General features: G+C 39.2%; 1 protein-coding gene across 11 annotated transcripts in view; it reads left to right on the top strand.

Moving 5' to 3' along the window:
• Positions 1-18,869, top strand: part of mllt10 (MLLT10 histone lysine methyltransferase DOT1L cofactor) — a 41,477-nt gene that overhangs the window by 9,248 nt on the left and 13,360 nt on the right. For 4 of the 11 annotated variants that reach the window (XR_013652451.1, XM_023949921.2, XM_023949923.2 and 1 more), the window contains exons 2-11: positions 2,834-2,913; positions 3,764-3,818; positions 5,962-6,071; positions 6,185-6,303; positions 6,511-6,604; positions 10,511-10,600; positions 15,319-15,417; positions 15,613-15,949; positions 16,647-16,862; positions 16,971-17,450. Coding sequence is in view for 10 of the 11 variants with exons in the window: in XM_023949921.2 (XP_023805689.1) it covers positions 2,834-2,913; positions 3,764-3,818; positions 5,962-6,071; positions 6,185-6,303; positions 6,511-6,604; positions 10,511-10,600; positions 15,319-15,417; positions 15,613-15,949; positions 16,647-16,862; positions 16,971-17,450 (1,680 nt within the window). In the remaining variant the exon portion in view is untranslated. The remainder of the gene's footprint in view (positions 1-2,833; positions 2,914-3,763; positions 3,819-5,961; positions 6,072-6,184; positions 6,304-6,510; positions 6,605-10,510; positions 10,601-15,318; positions 15,418-15,612; positions 15,950-16,646; positions 16,863-16,970; positions 17,451-18,869) is intronic. The other 7 variants (XM_078938978.1, XM_023949922.2, XM_078938980.1 and 4 more) reach the window with 4 other exon arrangements.

Here is an 18,869-nt window from a genome sequence, read left to right as displayed (position 1 = left end):
TATGTTACCACAGTAGGTAATTCTGCGTGACTGTGACCACATGTGTAGAGGGTTAGATCAAATATTAGCTCAGGTCTTAAGAGGTTAAACTGAGTTTTTATTTATTTCCTTGCTCTGCAGAGCCGTCTGATCCTGAATTGAGTTGTCTTGGTGCTGCGGTTTTCTCACAGAACCCATACAGAGATGGTATTCTGACTTAGAAAATGCCTCAAGATGTGTATTAAGGAGTTGCTCCTTCTTAATTCAATTCAATTTTATTTATATAACCCAAAATTACAACCATAGTCATTTGAATGGGTTTCATACTGGTAATTTCAAAAGAACATGAAATCAGTCATGAAATTCAATAGGTAATTGATAAACTAACTGAGCAGACTAAGCTAAACTGGGCATCCCTGCCCTTAGACCAGGGGTCGGCAACCCATGGCTCCGGAGCCACATGTGGCTCTTTCATCCTTCTGTTGTGGCTCCCTGTGACTTTGGAAAATAATGAGTATTTTATAATAATTAAATTTTATTTTTTATTTTTTATGTTTGTTCATTTTTCATGGCATTTCAAAGGCGCTGCTGACTCCGCACGAAGCACGTGCCACGTAAAAAACAGCTTCCTAATGAGCTCGTATTTATCGGGCGAGACCTGCAGAGATGATGGCAGGGAGAGGCACGCGGGGCGGCTTCAATAAACACTCCGATCTTCTGCCGGGAACTTGACGTGCTGCGGGGCAGAGACCAACTCGCTGATGACAGAGTTCGCGCCAGTTTTGCCAGATAGTCACAGTTTTCCAGCCCAAAAGTCATCTGAAAACCGCCAGACCCAGCCAAAAAACGCCCAACACAGCTTTTGTTGATGTTTTTTTTTTTCGTACTGGACTGATAAAATAAAAGATTTTTCTAAATAAAAGATAGTTCAGACTAATAATAAAATGTGCACAATATTGAATATTTCTGCAGCGGGCCGCCTTCTTCCATTCATTTGCTTAACCCGCTCTATCCCCGCTGAAAGCTGCATCCTACTCTTTCATCCTTGTGCTGCGCTGGAGCGTCCCGACTATCATGTCATCCTGCTATGACCGTATTTTGCGCTCTCTGTGTAGGACACACTGAGGAGCGCGGGGGAAACAACTCTCAGCTGCAGAGGTTATGAACAGGTCTAGAGGAAAATCAGGTGGAGAGGCGGAGGAGGGGTTTTAGCTTCAAACTCTGTCAGAGAGATGCAAACACGGGCGTCAGATTGAGACGCAGCTTTCACTGCATGAGTTGAAGCAGAGACTTTCTCTGGGATGATTATATAAACCCAAACATGGAAACATGATTACCAAGTAGAACTCTTCAAAATAATAAACCTGATCTCTCCATATTCTCAGTGTCTACCATGCATTGACAAACACATCGCTCCCTGCAGCGATCAGACCAGAACCAGTAGCTCCTCCCACACGCGGCCGCGGTATCATCTTTTAAAGAACATAATGTATATTTGCAGCGACATATGCTTCAGACGATGTCCGATTGGCCAATCTACATGTCAATCAAGTCCCGTAATTCTCAGTGAGGATTTTGATTGGCTGGTGGATTTTAAGGAAGTACTTTTTAAAAAAAAAATCTTTTCTGGCCCGCGATCTACACTCATGTCATTGAAGATCGACCGGTCGATCGCGATCGACGTAATGAGCACCTTTGAATAATATATACATGCATAATATATATAATGATGTCAAAACGGGTTGTGGCTCCGGGTGCTTTCTTTTTTATTAGGGGCGGTCCCAAATGGCTCTTTGAGTAAAAAAGGTTGCCTACCCCTGCCTTACACCCTCCTTCTCGGTAAGGGAAAACACCCTAAAAAACGTATCCCGTATAAAAAAAAAACAACCTCTCCCAGGACAGACAGGCGATGTATCAGAATTCTTACAGAAAAATTAGCGTATGTAACGCTACAACTACATGTTTGAATAGAATGTAAGCATTAGAGGACTAGCTGTACTAGCAGGCTTCTTCTTTGCGCCTCTTTGCCGGTGGTCTTTTTTTAGAAAACACTCCTCTCAGTGGTGCTTTGGTCTGCTTCAGTCTTTGTTTTGCTCCTGAAACTCCTGTGTTTAAAATCAAACCAAGCTAAACAGAAGTATGAAATCCATCAGCCTTTTCCTTCTATTTTCATGAGATTACCTTGGTGTAAAAGTAACTTATTATTGTTTTTTTTGTCTGGCTGTTGTTTCATATAATTTCATAGTAAAAAAAAATGTTAAAAAGTGGTGCGAAGCATGTATGTTTCATAGATTTCTTTTTAGGTTTTTGCTGAACATCAGTGGTTTGGAAGAAAACAGTGGTGCTACATGAGTAGCACCACCAATGAGATCTTAAACATCTCATTCTTTTTATTGACACCTCGCATCATTTTAGTCACTATCTACTTTTTATTTTTCAGCTCATCAATAAAATTTTCTTATCTGTAGATTCACCTATAAAGTAGCAATGACAGGAGTGGGAATTTGGAAAGATCACCCAATTGATCCAACTGATCTGTGGTGTCAGCTTATCAATAGTAGTGTTGCACAGTAAAGTATGACAATTCTGTCTTAAGTTGTTTTTTCACAGCTCTAAAGTTGGGTTCAGAGCTGTGATATACATTAAAAACGGATACAATGCTCTGTTACAGCCATCGGTCTATGTTTATTTAAATCATCACAGGCTGATCAGATTGTTTAATAATGCAATGTATAGTGATGTGACCAGAGGTTGTAAGGGCTCATTTGTAGTTACTTGTAACAGTTGGATTTTACTGTTGAAAGTTTTCTTTGACTAAGCTTTCATGTTTCCACTTTCTTCCGCCTCTCCCTAGCTTGCTATGGCATCGTTCAGGTGCCTACTGGTCCATGGTTTTGCAGAAAGTGTGAGTCTCAGGAGAGAGCAGCTCGTGTGGTGAGTCTTACTCCTTTTAACGTCCATTATTTATGACTTATCTAATGGAATAACAAATAAACAAACCACTTAAAATAATAATACACATCTGGAAAGCCCATTTACTGGAGCTTTTCTTTAAATGTTTTTTTTTAAAGAAATCATTCCGTTTTTTTAAACAAAAGTAAACGTTAGAGGTGTAAGTGATGTTCACACTAATGTTTTTACCTGAAAGTGAAACTATGTGTTAAGTGTGAATGTGCACTCACTTTTCAAGATGCGGTGTGAAAGGAAGTTTCCTTTTTTTTATACTATTACCCTTCAAAAAGATTATTAATCTTCTTATTTTTATTGTATGTATGACAGGATGTTAAAAAAGGAGTTTTCCCATTCAAACTTATGATTGTTAATTAATAAAACTTCAAAATTTACTTTAAATTTAAAAAAGTAGCTGATAGATTCTTCTGATCTTCTGGTCTTTCAATTATCAGCTGTTAAGTCTGCAATTTACTGTTTTGAATTGTCTACATTCAGGGGTTGTTTATTCAAGGATTATTAAAACAAATGCCAGCTTTCATTTTAGAGAAACAATCACTTTTGATCGTCAAAGTTGAATCAAGACTTGATCATAAAAGTGTGAAGTACAAAACATTTGCTTATCCTTACAGGAGTTCACGTCCCATCAAACTGACTTTACAGTCTTCCAGTAAAGTGATCTAAGTAACAAATGACAAGCCAACATTCAAACCTTTCTGCATCAACAGATTCATAAGAAAAGACCTAAAAGTGCTGAGACTTTCCCACTGTGTCGTCTCATCACCTTAAGGTTTTTAAAGTTTATGAACTGAGAAGTTTTTCTTTTTACCTACAGAGATGTGAGCTCTGTCCTCACAAAGATGGAGCCCTCAAGAGGACAGACAATGGAGGTAGATTCAATCTTGGCTTCGCAAACACCCGCATGTGTGGTTAGCCTCTTGTGTACGCTGTCATTAATTGCATGTCACCAGCAAGTTTAAGGGCTGTGAGCGTGCTGGGAGAGTTATGTTGGTGTTTGTTGTGTGTGCTGCCTCGCTGTACCGTCCTTGCCTGTCCATGTTTTATGAGAGCGTGTTTGTGTGTGTGTATGTTTATGAGGGGGCGGGACAGGATTGGTATAGTGCATGGCCTGTGAGGAGTCTCCTCTCTGGGTTCATTGAGAGGTCAGTTTGGTAGAGACTGTAAATATTCGGTGTGCAAGTAAGTGAGTGTGTGTTTGAGTCGGTCAAAGAGAGGCACAGCTGTGGGATTGTGTCCAGGCCTGCAGGGAGGCATCAGGACAACGCTAACACACACCGTTTTACTACTTTCCCCTTTATTTTACCCTTCCCATGACCCCGCTCTGTTTTTTCTTGATTTCCTCCCATTTTTTTTCTCACCACCTCTTTCTGTTTGTGTTTTTCTGCTCTTGTCAGCTCTTACTTGTTGATTTATTTATTTTTGTTTGATTAAAGAACAATAAAGTTTCCAGAGGGAGGTACCAAATTAAATAGGCTGGACAAGCAGATAAGTTAACATTTAATTAGTTGTTTTACAGTAAAAGTTGTATTATAAACAATAGGGTAGAAACCGATATAGAAGCTATATGCGTTATAAGTTTTCATTATAGTATAAGGGTTTATTTTTTTTCAATTTAGTGTTCATTTACTGAATAAAATAAATCACATTAACAAACCAGGTAAATTTATACGCTGTACTCTTTGGCTCTAACAACTCATCTGTCTTTATTGTTGGGACTAAACTTGTAAATCCCTAAAATGGAGAAAAAAATAGATCAAGCCACTTTTATAGTCCTACTTTATTGGCGTCTTCCAGTTTCTTGGTGGGACTTCAAAACAACAACAACATGCCTACATTTTACACCCTTCGGTTCCACCCTTTGCCGCCTCTCCTTGTCTTGGTCCCCAGGTCAAAGGCAGGTCATGGGTTCAACTGTAAGTTTAAGCCTGCCCTTTACTTCTTCTGTGGGGGGAAAAACAGACACCTCCAGTGTGGCAGGAGACTCCCACCTCCATTTGACCTCTTGTTCACCTCCTCTAGGTCCTCTTTAACTCATCGTCAATTCTGTTGTCACTCCACCGTGCCCTGCTGTCGTTGTTGACAGGCTTTGTTGTCTTTGTAAAAAGGCAGTGTGTAAAAAGCTGTGTGTGTTTGTGAATGTGTTTGTTAGAGCTCAATAAACAGATGTTTACACAGAAACGACCAGTTTACTGTTTGAAACAGCCGAGATTTCACTTTTTTTGACAGTTTAGCTTTTATATGTAAATGGAACAAAAACATTTAAACTTGAAAGTTGGGAATCAGTTAAAAAAACATTTAAATAAATGTCAGCAAGCTCTTTTACATGCCCACAAATGTTTCAGAAATGCTAGCATCAGCAAATCTGCCTCTACATGTCCATCATCTTATTTATTTTGGAGAGTGTAGCAACTAATATGTTTCCAAATAGTCAACACATTGACTGTTTGTATTCCACAAGGAGAAACGGGTTGCCTTGGATACATTATGATACCCTAGATCCACGTCTTTTGACACTTCCAGTTCCCTTGTATTGTTTATACTGTACAGATGGAAAAAAACTATTAAATAAGTTGAATAATTGTGGATACATTCTGGTAAATATCCACCTTTAAGAAAGAAATCCTCCAGATTTGATATCTTGCCATGGGATTTGTTTTGGATAAATAATTTGGTTCATCTCATCACTGTAAATCTTGAGAAATCCAACATTGATCAGATATTTGGAGTGCATGTAGATGGGTTCACTGGCCAAAAGTCATTATTTTATCTTCATAACTCTTAACTAAAGCCTCCCACTGCTTTAAAAAAGCCTCTTGATTTAATGTTTTGTCCATTTTTTGGTGTAAAACATTGCAGTTTCGACTGTTCTTAAAATGGTTAAGAAATATGGTCAAAGTGGGCTTTAGTGAACCATTTTAGATCTCAGTGTCACTGCTGGCTGCTAACATTTCATTTCACACATGTACAAAAGCTGACAAGCTTTTTTTTTTTTTTCTCTGTGGATCTGAACAGGCTGGGCCCATGTGGTTTGTGCTCTCTACATACCGGAGGTGGAGTTTGCTAATGTGTCTACTATGGAACCCATAGTTCTCCAGTCTGTACCTCATGAGCGCTACAACAAGGTAAAAAAAAAAACAATATGCAGACTTGATTTAAACCTTTGAAGAGTTGTAGTTTGTGTAGTTGTTAAATTTAGTGTGACACTTTTTTTTTTTTTTTTTTGTAATTACACAAGTCTTTTTGTGCACAGACGTGTTACATCTGTGAAGAACAGGGTCGAGAGAGTAAAGCAGCTACGGGAGCCTGCATGACATGCAACAAACACGGCTGCCGACAAGCATTTCATGTCACATGGTAAGGCACAGCCAGTTCAAACGTATTAATTATACATACACTTTTTCCTATTCTGACATCTGTTGTTACTTTAAATGTTCTTGTAACTGTTAATTTTTTTTGTTAGATTTGCAGATTGGCAACCATTGTTACTTGTTTCTTGTCTGGTCCATTCTAAGAATATGAGTTTGAATGGTTTCTCTCTCTTTTTTGCCCCGGTCACCCCAGTGCCCAGTTTGCTGGGTTGCTATGTGAAGAACAAGGCAATGATGCAGATAATGTTAAATACTGTGGCTACTGCAAGTACCATCACAGCAAATTGGTAAGTGTGATCTTGGCTTTTCATTTTTTGGAATCCTAATGATGGCACCTCTTTTAAATATACTAACCCGCAACTTAACACATCAGATTACAACTTAATTCGGCACAAAAGACTGTTTTCTAACATGGGTGGGAACTTTTTCATCTTTTTAATCTAAAGCCTGACTATTCAGATTAAATACATCATTAATTAGATTGCTAAAGGCTGTGGCAGTTATAGTATTAGGTTTGTTGCATGGGATTATATATACTTGCATGCATATATTATGGAGATGCATATTACTTCTGTAACTGTGTGCAAATACCTTTATAAAAGTTACACAGACAGTGGTTTGGTCTGAAGCACTTCTTTAGGTTTTCTATTTCTTATTTCATTTTTTGTCTGTAAAACACATTTTTGTTTCTTTCATAGCACTCTTTTGTTTTTCTTCACAAACTTCTCATATTTTTTCACTTCATGGCTTCATCTGTATCTGTTGCTTTTCTTTTTCAGTTCTCCAGCTATGGAAGCTTCAAGGCTTTGTTAGCAGGTCTTTTCAAACACTACTTTCTTGTTGGAATTGAGGATCCGTCTTGCCAATTCTTTACCATCTTCCTTTTCTCTTTGAACTTCTTTCCAACTTACTTTTTTCCTCTCTCCATTTTAAACATTGTGTTTTCCCCTAAGTACTCTACTCTTCTTGACATTATCCTACTTTTGTAGGTCAGCTGTTTTTGCAGGATTAGAAATAGACGTTTACAATTTCTACAGGATGTAGAAGTTATAATGTAAATGTAACATGAATAAATGATTGTTTTATTTTTAGTTAGATATCTTTTTAAAGACCCACTCAGAAATATCGAAAACAGAATTTTCCTCTAACATGTTCTTGTGGCATTTTCCTGATGATGAAGGATATTTATAATAAAATTAAGCTGAAAAAAATCTTATTTCTTTATTCAATCCTTTTGAATCAGGAACAGATGAAAAAATTACCATTTGAAAAAGTTTATAGTTATGACATAGAGAATACAATGGATAGACCTAGGGTTGGGCGATGTCCCTTAAATTGGCCGTTGACGATGTTTGCTGTCAACCATCGGGATGGACGATGACATCGTCGGGGGGGGGGGGGGGGGGGGTATTTTTACATTTTTCGTTCTTATATAACTGCTATTCGTTTTTTTGCTTTTTTCATTTTATTTCCCAATCCGCGATGATCCAGTATAAACTGAGGGAAGTGACTTTAACAAAAAAAGTAACAAACAAAATAGAAGAGAAGTAGTCCGCTCCCGCACTTCCGGGGGAGTGCGGATTTACAGCTTTGTGTTTGATGGGAAGGGGGGGGTACATGAGCGGTATGTGTGGGAGATTTAAGACTGCGATCCGTCCCGCAGCTCTAGGGGTACAAGCAACCGAACTCAGAACCGGGTCTAAAAGTGTGTGTCTGTGCACAGCTCGGATCGTCAGCAGACACACAGCGGTTTGAGCTTCAAAGCAGAAATGTCGCTCAGTCCTTAGAAAACATTCAAACAATCACGCGGATTTGTGTTTCCAGTCGTGTCCCGACTAAATAAAGGCTGATGTTATTCTTACATGTTTACGTGCAGCCAGCAAGCAGCACCATCCAAAGCTAATGTTGTTAGCCCGTGTTAGCATACTAATCCTGGCTTCGTTCAGAAAAAGCACTGACCACACGGATTAAAATTCAAATGATGAGCGAACAGGTGTTTCATAATAACCGTAACATTATTAAAAGCACGTTTAGAAGATCATCTTGTATTTTACCGAGCTGACATGTCAATGTATATAGCCGCTCGGCGCTATTTAACATTGTTTTGTATTGAATTGTTACATACAATAAAGTTTGAAAAAAAAAAGCCGCTCGGCGGAGTTTATATCCTTCCGTTTTTCAAACCCTACTGCGCATGTGCGAATGATTTATTCCGACGGAAAGTGTGACCTTAGTGAACGTTTTTATATTCTAAAAACATTTTTCTGGAACCATGTACACGTTTGGATTCTAATCCGACCATTGATCCCATCAAGATATTTTGTACATGTAACCGCGGCTTATGGTGTCGACGCGCAACGTGGCGGGGGCGTGGCATCACGATGGTGGTCTCTCCATCGGGATGTCAGTCACCCATCACGATGGACGATGATATCGTCCATCGGCACAACCCTAGATAGACCACAAGCTCCCTACTCGGCTCCATTCCGATAAATCCACTTTAAGTCGACTATATACATTTTCCTTGTACGAGCTGGCATCTGGCTCAAAACTGTCCGGCTGGATTGCTCCAATGTTGCTCGCCATTTATGTTGCACCGTTACTGTTAGGTTGGGTGCTGGAGGCACTGTAAGGTAGCAGGAAATCTCAGTTATGGAAGGCAGGAAGGAGGGGCAGGGTTGCTCTGCGCCAATTGTCCCGCCCACAACTCAAAGGTGAATTTCTAACAAACTCCTTCTGCTCTGCAGAGACTGTCCTAGAAACCAACACAGGTTATTTTTTATTGAGTGAAAAAATGCATAATCATAATTTAAAGACCACTAGGAATGCTTTTACAATAAAGCTGTTCGAAGGTGGGTCTTTACACAGATGTAGCTACTTGTTTCACAAAATTCACACAACATGAATCAACAAACATAGTCTGACAGGATTACCAGTCAGACTCAAGTTGAAAACTTCTTGTTACACTGGTTTTCTTGAACTCCAAGCAAACAAGTAAAACAGAGAACATATTGTCCATTTTTTGTGCACACCTGGTTATATAGCATAAAGGGTGTTTGTGTGTGTTTTAATTTTCACAAATAGAGCTGCAACCACATGTTTTTGCCATGTTACACTGATGGAAAGACTCCTGCTGTCACATTGATTACATCAATCAGGTATGAATTGCTTTGGATGCTGGGATATAATGAGACAAGATTGGCACGGTATGGATGACAAGAATGCAAGAGAGAGACTTGATGACTAAAAGGCGATGTTGTTAGCCGAATGAGTGTTTATCAGCGTGTGGTGTTTGGCTGGATTTATTGGATTTCTTTTATTAAATTAATTCCAAACTCAGTATTGATTTTATACCTCTGCTGGAAGTAACATTTGCTACAGATGTGTGGTATGTTTTTCTCCAGTGTTGTTTTTCATTACAGGTGGACTTAGTGAAGTGTTGTTTCTGATTGACAACTTCCTTAACTGTCTGTCATTAGCTGGCTTTATGGGTGTTGGTGAGATTAAGTGATGGTTCAGTTCAGATCTCTCAATTGTTGAGTGATAATCTTGTTGTTTTTTTTTTAAAGAAAGAAGGATTCTACATTTTTTATATTTAATAGTAATTAATGTGTCTGCTTGAAGTCCCACAGTTGAGATGAAAAAAGATTGTTGTTGATGTACGTTTTCTATGCATGTCTAGTGCAGCCAAGGATGCAGGAAGTTTTTGGAACATTGTCTTAGTTCAATGCAAGTTTGATCAATGCTGGACAATAACTTTACTGCAATTGGAGGATGTATTATTTTGTCACTATGGCAACAGATGCTTTGAATGAATGCAAGCTTGCCTGATGGTCAAACTGCCCACAAACATCAAATTTTGCTCAGGATTTTACCTTTTGAACAAATACAAAGACCTTTCATTTTTTCCCTCTTGATTTTTGCGTTAGAAACATTTGGGATTTCTTTTTTTTTTTTTTTTTTTTTTTTTTTTTTTTTTTTTTTACATTTTTTTGGTACCTACTGACACTGTTTTTTCTTTTTTCTTTGGGTGAGCACTTTTTCAAATACATTATAAGCAAAGCTCTTTATTTTTGGTTACCCTTTAGTTTAGTCTGCCTTTTTTTTAAAACATTTTTATTATTTTAGCACTTCTTGGTCACATTTGAGCTTTTTCTCCATCAAGTAACTTGGAGTTCCTCTTTACTTTTTAGCGAAGGAGCAGGGGCCGTGGTAGTAGGTCTCAAAGCTTAAGTGACTCTTCCTCTCAGAGTATGGATAGACCCCCAGACCAGGACAAGAAGGTAAGCCAGCCTTCAGCTCTTACCCCTCCGTAAGCCTCCCACCCATGACTTTGACTCCACCAGAGACATTACACTGCCACAAGCTCAACCAGAGCAGCAACATGCAAGCTCACTCTAAAGCCACCTGTAATAGCTGTTAGAGGGCTGGGTATGTAAATAAAGATCATTATCCATCTAAAATGATGGCATCATAAAGGTTGTTTGAATTGAAATTGAAAAATGAGAGGTTTAATTTTTTTGTGGCAAAGTTGCCATAAAATAAACCGGAAGCTCTAATAAGTGGAATCCTCAGGTTTCAGGCCAGATTGAGGTCATTTTGACAATAGATTGATAAGGGTGTGAAGAAATGTGGCATTCAGTAAAATTACATGGCTATACATTTATTATAGCTATGGCAAAAGGTATAGGCATGAATTCACATTGATAAGCTAAAACTATTTGACCGTGTTTCATTGTGAGCCATAAATACAATGGCAAATTAAGAAGGTTTTGGAAAAATATGCTAGACAGAAATTTATATTTATGCTTGCAGACAATAGCAAACACATGGCTTTCTTTTATTTTTGTATTACGCAGAACTTCTTTTGTAGGAGAAAGCAACCAAAAAATCTCAATTTCAAGTCAATTTAGTTTCCTGTGTGTTTCTGGGTGAAGCCCATTGATGACGACTTCTTCCCCAATTAAAAAACACATTGAAGCATTTTTAGAGATTAATTAGAGAGAGGAGGTGCTTAACTTTGTTTTTCTTCATAAAAATGAACATTCTTGGGGATCACAGACTGTTACGAGGCTGAATTTGACTGCCGGGCTTTTTTTCTTTAAATAAATAGTATCCATCTCTTATTTGCTTTAATGTTATAATTTTTGGCAATTTAGAAATTGAAATTGAGAACAGAAATGTTGTGATAAACCAATTTATCATAGGCATTTTAGTAGGAACAGGATGATTTTCACTGTCATCCCTCTCACTTTCTTAAAAATGTAGTCTTGGTCTTATTATCTATGTATTTATGGATTGAATATTTAAAGAAGAAATATTTTTGTCGGAAAAAAAATGCTTTTTTTCATTAAGTCCTATTTTTATGTCTGATTGCTACATTTATGTCATGGACCCCACAGTTTTTTAATGGCTTTTTGATGCTAGTACGACTGCAGCCCACCAGTGATTGCCCCCTTTAATGAATGCTACATGAGTGTGACTTAATAAGTGATGCTTGTTAACTGAACATGTAATCACAAGCTGTGTGAAATCTGAATTTACAGCAGGTTTCAAAGGATCGGTTCCACTTTTCTGAGTGCCATGTTCCTTTTCACAACACAGAACAAAGACCAACTGAGTTTTTACACATTTGCCTGCATTTCAATGAAACTTCTGATATGTTCAGAAATTATTTAAAGACGTTTTATCATACAACACAATAAAATTCAGGAAGAATGAAGTTCAAATGTTCACAAAGAATCAAAGGTCTTCTGGTAACTGTCGGTTATTTACCAACCCTAAATGTACCAACACCATGTCTTGCTCAGACTGTGTTTTAAAAATCCTTCATTCTATTAGAAACATACATTTATTATGCATATTTGCATGCAGCCATGTGTATTTCTTCCATCCAAGGCCATTTTTGCTACAGACCATGTAAATCAGCAAGTGCATTCTCCTTTGTTCAGACTTGCATTGATGCCAGAACAAATTCAGCTTGATATAAATGGAGCGAAATTTGATTTAACCTTTTGGTTTTGAGTCTGGATGTGTGTGTGTGGATGGATAAGCTGAAGGCTTAAATATTCATTGCGAGCAGTGTCTACATCAAACAAAGGCTTTTAGGCCTTGAAATGCTCCTTTCCTAAGAAGATGCTTCATTTTGCTGTGAGACCCAACATTAATGCAGATTGTGTTTTTTGTATTTTTTTTGTAGATTTTTGTTAAAGATAGCTTTTCATTTGTACTATATATTTTTTTAACCTAAAATTAGACAAGGGGTGCATTTTATATACTCTTGGTCTGAGTGTTGATTATTCAGTACCATAATATGGAGAATGTGCTAATTTATCCATGTGACATTTACCGTCTCTGCTGTAGCTTTGGTTAATACATTCTGGTTGAATTTATATATTCAGACCCTTTTTGCAAAACTGCCTTGTTTCTCAATTCTTGTCTGAAATCTGTGGTTTCAGATTGCATGTTAGTCAGCCTACACCCTTTTTTGTGTATGGTTTTCAGGCCCAGATGTATGCCCACCTTGTGTTCAAACCTGCATTCAACTCATATCAGGGGCTTGAATCCTCTCCCCCCTCCCCTCACACAATGGCTGCCTAGAAAAAGGCCTGCAGGAAACACATCCATATATACATACACACAATGGCTAATCAGAAGTCCTGCAGGAAACTGCACAAGGGAATTCCTGCCAGACCAGGGCAGATTATTTTTTTCTTTTACTTCCTGTTCCTCCCTTTCCACACATCTCCCCCCACCCGCCTGCTTCTCTTTCTCCGTCTTTATCTCAGTCCCCCTGTCCCCCCCAGGCTCACGAGATGAACTGGGAACCGTTTAATTGGAGATCTGTCAAATCCCGAGTAGATAATACTTTGTCTTTTCATCTTAATATTATTAATAGTTTTATTAATTTTACAAACTCGGCATGTGGTTGACTTAAGCACTGATTACTAACATTTACTTTTGCTTGTTTTATCCCTAACCTTTATTATCTGCCTCATCAGCGATCAAATGTAGGCTTCACATGTTAGGGGTTTCTAGATGTGAAGAAAGGTGGTGATTAATTACTTCTTCCTGCACAGAGATTTTATTCATATCCAACTCTGTGAAAAATGTCCCCTTTCCCTTCTTTTTTTAAGAATGTAGGTTCAAATCACCTTGGTCCATTAAGACACAACACAGGGGGCATTTTTGTTGTTTTTGCTCATCTCATTAGATCTTTGTTTGTTGTTTTGCTTTACATCTACTTCTATTTTATTTTAATCTAAGGACCCTTTTGCGGTCTCCAGAGAAACATGGATGTGAAGGAGTTTTGAATTGTTTTTTAAGCAGGTATGCTGATGCATGGCTTTGTCATCGTCTGCCTCCACTCCCAAACCCCCTGATCAAATGATCACACCAGTGGTGACCTGCAGAGGAGATAAAAAGGGAGGAAAACTCTTAAAGGTTTTTTTTTTCCCTTTGGCTGTAGAATCAATTGACCTGATTGATAAGACCGTGTCACATTTACTTAGTGTGCATGTTATGTTTCCCACGCCCACATCTGTGGGTTCTGGCTTTTTGTGTGTGTGGCTGCCACCTGAGCCTCTCAGCTCAGCCTTTGTCCATCAACACCTTCCTCTGGAATGTTAATGAAAAACAAAGACTTCACCTCTCCGTCTGTCACTCTCTTCTCTCTCTTATCCTTTTGTTCCAACAGAAGCTTTGGGGTAATTTGCTTTATTTGTACAATTCTGTGAGCCTTTTCGGAAACAACTAATATTGAGTTTCTTTTTCCGTCTCCAAAAGAGAAGTATTCAATTGAATTTTGTTTGTGTAACTAATCTATTTAACAAAAAGCAAATATCTGTTGATTGTGTCACTTTTGACAGAGCTAAAAAAAGACTTATGGTCCTTTTAAAAACTGAATCCTTTAAGGTGGAAAATAAAATTTAACGTTAAAGCCAAAAAAACATTCTTACAGACATCCTAACATAAATGAACACAAAAGCTCTAGTTAGTAATGTCCTAAAATGGGAAGAAGGCAAGACAAAAAAAGAGGAAATCCATGGTTAAAAACTAAGTTTAAGTTGTAAACTTGTTTTTGACGCCTGTAAAGCCAAGATTAGTGGAAACCAGTGTACAAAGAGGACACAGAAGTTGCCGTCTCCTGATGTGGCGGGTGGTGTCTGTTAACTGCCACTCACAGAGGAAGTCTGGCTAAACTGTCACAAGCCTCCTCATGATCACTTCTCAACAAAAGCTAGGGGGAAAGCTGGGGAGGGGTTCGGGCTGTTTTATAATTGTCGTGACACTGAGCCTCACCAGCATGTTGAGTCCCGTGTCGTCTGTTAGGATCATTACATATTTTCGACTCCTATTTTCAAGAGTGGGTGTGCGGCTGCATGCATGCAAGTGTGCAATTAGACCGTGTGCACCTGTCTGCAAATCCACGTGTGGGGCGTGTGCGCGTGAGGTGTCAACGCACTGACACCCAGTCGCCACCTTGGGTATGAGGGAGGCTTGGCTGTGGGGGCGAGGGTGTAAATTGAGCTTTGATGGTCCATGAGAAGCGATATGATTGATAAAACTACAAGAGCCTGAACGCTTCAATACACGGCACTCAGATGCACTCAGTTTTTTGTACAGCAGCATGCTAAATTCCTGTTTTTTTCCTGCCTCTTTTTATCTTGCTTCTATCTCGCTCTTGTTTTGTGGATCTTCAGGCTTTAATCTCAGATTGAGCCTTTGAAATGCCACATTCCTTCTTTTTTCTATTTCCTTTCAGTCACATAAGCACATGCTCTTCTCTTTTATTCTGATATCCTAATAAGTCACAACATACTTTCTCATCATTTTCACGTTTTAGTAGCCATTTTCATTCAAAGATCACAGAACAGGCTTTCAGTTTTTTTCATTTACTGGCTTTGGTTGTAATTTTTAGTTTCCCTTTTTCCCCCCCCTCACTCACTCTAAGCATTTTTATTTGAATTTTTTTTTCTTGTTTTTCACTCCACATGTTCAGAAACACAAGGAGCGCGACAGACACAAACCGAAACACAAAAAGTCTGCAATGGACATGTCACCCTCGCTCGTCCTACCAAACATCATGGTCCCAGAAAAGGTGAGGCCACTTTGCACACGGTCCTTTACACCTCTTTCCTCCACCTCCTAATGTTGTGTTTTTCAGCCTGCTTTTCTCAAGCCCTGTTGTTTATCTAGTTTGCCTCCCCCTTTTTTTCCGGAGGTTCTTATGGTTCCTGTACTCCCTTTTCAATCTGAAAGCTCACCTTCACCCTCCTTTCTCATCCTCCTCCAGACCTACAACAGCGGAAGTTCGGCAGGAGCTGTCAACTCCCTACCAGCATCTTCACAGAAGAGATTGGATGACAGCGCCGCCCGGTTCACCAACGCCAACTTTCAGGAAGTGTCCTCCTCTCACTCCAGCAACAATACCAAGGATGGTTTGGCTGCTGATCCGGGCAAGTCCGCGTCTGAGGTGAAGAACAAGAAGAACAGTGGCGCGGGTCATGCGGTGGGATCCAGGGTCGGGCGCAAGTCCCTCACCTCCTCAGGGAAGCCCCTTCCCTCTACTGTGGTCACTATGGCAACCTCCTCTACGTCTGTGTCTGCTTCCACCGGCCCTTTCCATCAAGGTGAATTGATGACAGCAAATGGTTTAATCTGTTAAAATCATACAAGCCCAAAGACAAATCGTCCTCTGTTATCACTCTGTCCACCCACAAAACAATACTGCCAATGGAGCCCAACTCCACAGTCCGCTTTGTAATTAAAGTCTACATAAGTGGGGGATTTGTGTGTCTTGTGGGTGTGCGTCAAAGTGCTGTGTCATTTGCTCAGGCACCAGACTTTTCTGTGTGTGTGTGATAACACTGTTTCGTCTCGACTGGCCTTTGCCTCCTGTTATCTGGGGCCCTGTCTGCAATCACACAAACGCCGGCGGGGAGAGCATGTGGGGAAGTTAAGCAGTCACTGTTCTCATTGAAAGGCCTGTTTTATACTATCAAAACCTTGAGACTTGTGTCAGGTGTGCGTCTGTGTCTGGCAGCGATATTTTGCAGCTGTCTGGGGGAAGAAAGGGAGGAAAGTTACAAAAAACTTCCGCTGATAAACAAGAGGATTGGATGATCAAGAAAGACGTACTGTTTATTAGATTGAGCAAGAGTTGATTAAATGTTTTTTTTGGATATTATGGTTATCTTGAAATCTGTTCTGTTGTAGTCCATTTGTCAATGTCACATGTTTTTGTTTCCACTTCTTTGTTCCGTTTTGTACTTCTTTATTTTATTCTGTCGTTCTTTACATTTTCTACTCGTCTGTTCTCGCTTTTAGGCCTCCTTTTGACCAGTGCCAGCAAAACCCCCTCTGCACCTTCTTCCGACTTCATAAGTTTCACAGATTCATCGCTGCGTCCCAGTGGTGGAACTACTTTTTCATCTCCACCGACCTTCAGCAGCTGCCTTGTCAAACCGAGCTCAGAGGGCGGAGCTTCTGAAGGAACAGCAACCCTGTTTGGTTCTCTCATGTCTCCCACAACAGCTTCTGCAGGCGAGACCATTTTATGTGATTTTTTTTTTTTTTTAATCAAATTTTCCGTTTGTTTTTTACACATGAAGTAATGACATATATCACTGAGTTTGTTTGGTCTCCTCGCAGTGGGCGGGAAGCTGTATGAGAATTCCCACAGTCACACAGCAGGTGAGACAGCAAGCCTGGTTGGGTCCACCGGCTTCAAACGGGCCCAGCCTTCCAGCACTGGACTTGGTATTGGCGGAGCCCCTACCGGAGGGACAGAAGATGGGGTGAAAAAGAAAAAGAAAGGCAATTGGAGAAACAGATTTGGACCCTGCTTTACCACAGACGTGAAGCCCACTGAGCCAGCACCATCCCTAACTCTCCCCACCTCGTCATCGACCAGCACCTCCTCCTCCACCGCCTCCGTTGCCGTCTCTGCCTGCTCCACGCTCTCAGGCCGGCCAGGTTTAGTTTCCAGCAGTGGATTAGGAGTGGGAATTGGAGGAGGAGCAGAACGGGGGCTGGGGGTCATGGGCGTCGGTGGCGGGATTCAGAAATCCTCGTCACTCCTCAGGAACGGAGGCCTGCAAAGCAACAGCAGCTCCACCTCTACTGTCTCAGGTGAGGAGGATGCAGAAATGCACGGAAGACTTCAGCTTTTTTCGTGTCTTTAGTCTTACAAAACACAAAGTTGAACACAAAAGTTAACTTTCCCAAACGTCTGTTTAAAAATCAAAATGAAAAAAAGTCAAGAATAGATGAAAATTCTCTCTTGGCTAATGAGCAACATATTGGCTTTATTTAAGAGATTGACAGCAAGTTATGAAATGTAATAACTAATTGTATGGAGGGTTTCAATTTATTTTATTTAAATTGAAGCAATTCATTTTGAAATTCATCTCAGAGCACCTTTTAGAAAACAGGAAAATCTTGTGTGTGCCAGTGCTGTATTTACTGTTCCTCTCAGTCATCTCATTAGTCCCTGAATGCTATCAAATTAAAAAGAACGCGAGTAGAAACGGCTCCTGTATTTGGAAATATTAACACTCGCATAGAAAGGGTTTTTATTGCGGTCTATCAGTCTATATGCTGGTTTTTCTGTGTGTGTTGTATTTTCCTTTTTCTCACACGTGGAAGTCGTCTGTGATTCTTCCCTTTCCCTAGCGTGTTCAGTTGCTTGGCAACTGTCTTTATTTATGCTTTGGAGTTCCTCTCTGCTGATGAAGGTGGCTCAGCACAGTCCACACTTCCCCACATGTCTCTTCTTTTTCTTTCTCTCTTCCAGAATCATCACTTCTTTGTTCCTTCCTCCATCTTTCAACAGCTCTCTTTGCTACCACTTTGCCCCGTCTTTAAATCACAGCTTATTAGACAAATATGCCGTGTTGTTTGGACAGCACCAAGTGCAGGCTTATGTAAACATTAAATAGAAATATGCGTGATGTGCATGAACATATTGTGCTGTAAATGAATACTGCAGATGCACTAAACGTATAACTCCATTATTGGTGATAAACAGTATATTCCTCTTGATTTATTTCATTTTAAACACTAATCTTGAGTAGTTATGCTCAAATATAAAATAAAAATATAAATACGACAACAAATTTCATATATATTTGTATGAACATTCTTTGATTTTAGTTATTTAGTTGATCAATGGGCTTCGGCCTGTTGGCGTAAATGTATAAATAAATAAAAATACATTTTAGTAGTAGAGCAATTGATGCATGCATTTGCAAGTTAAAGAAGAAGGTTGTATAATTTTCTAACATGAAATGTTTTTTAATGACAGCAGATTTTTTTTGCCTTTTCTTTAAATGTATATTGCCTATTTTAATTTTTTTTTTGTGAGGCAAGTCATATTAGCATAAGACTAATGTTTGAACAGAGCACTTGTTTAAAATTTTTAGCATTTTTCTAATTAAAAAATCTTAATTAGTTTAAACTTTGATTTGGTAACAGAAAAATAATCAGTCTTGAAGAAAGATTACGTTTGTTTGATTCAATGTTTCAGTGATTCAAAATTAGTGAAATCTT

The sequence above is a fragment of the Oryzias latipes genome, chromosome 20 (genome assembly GCF_053564925.1).
Source record: "Oryzias latipes strain Hd-rR chromosome 20, Olatipes_Hd-rR_3.1".
Lineage (NCBI taxonomy): Eukaryota > Metazoa > Chordata > Actinopteri > Beloniformes > Adrianichthyidae > Oryzias > Oryzias latipes.
The sequence above is the reverse complement of the archived record's forward strand: the minus strand, read 5'-3'. Positions and strand labels throughout refer to the sequence as shown.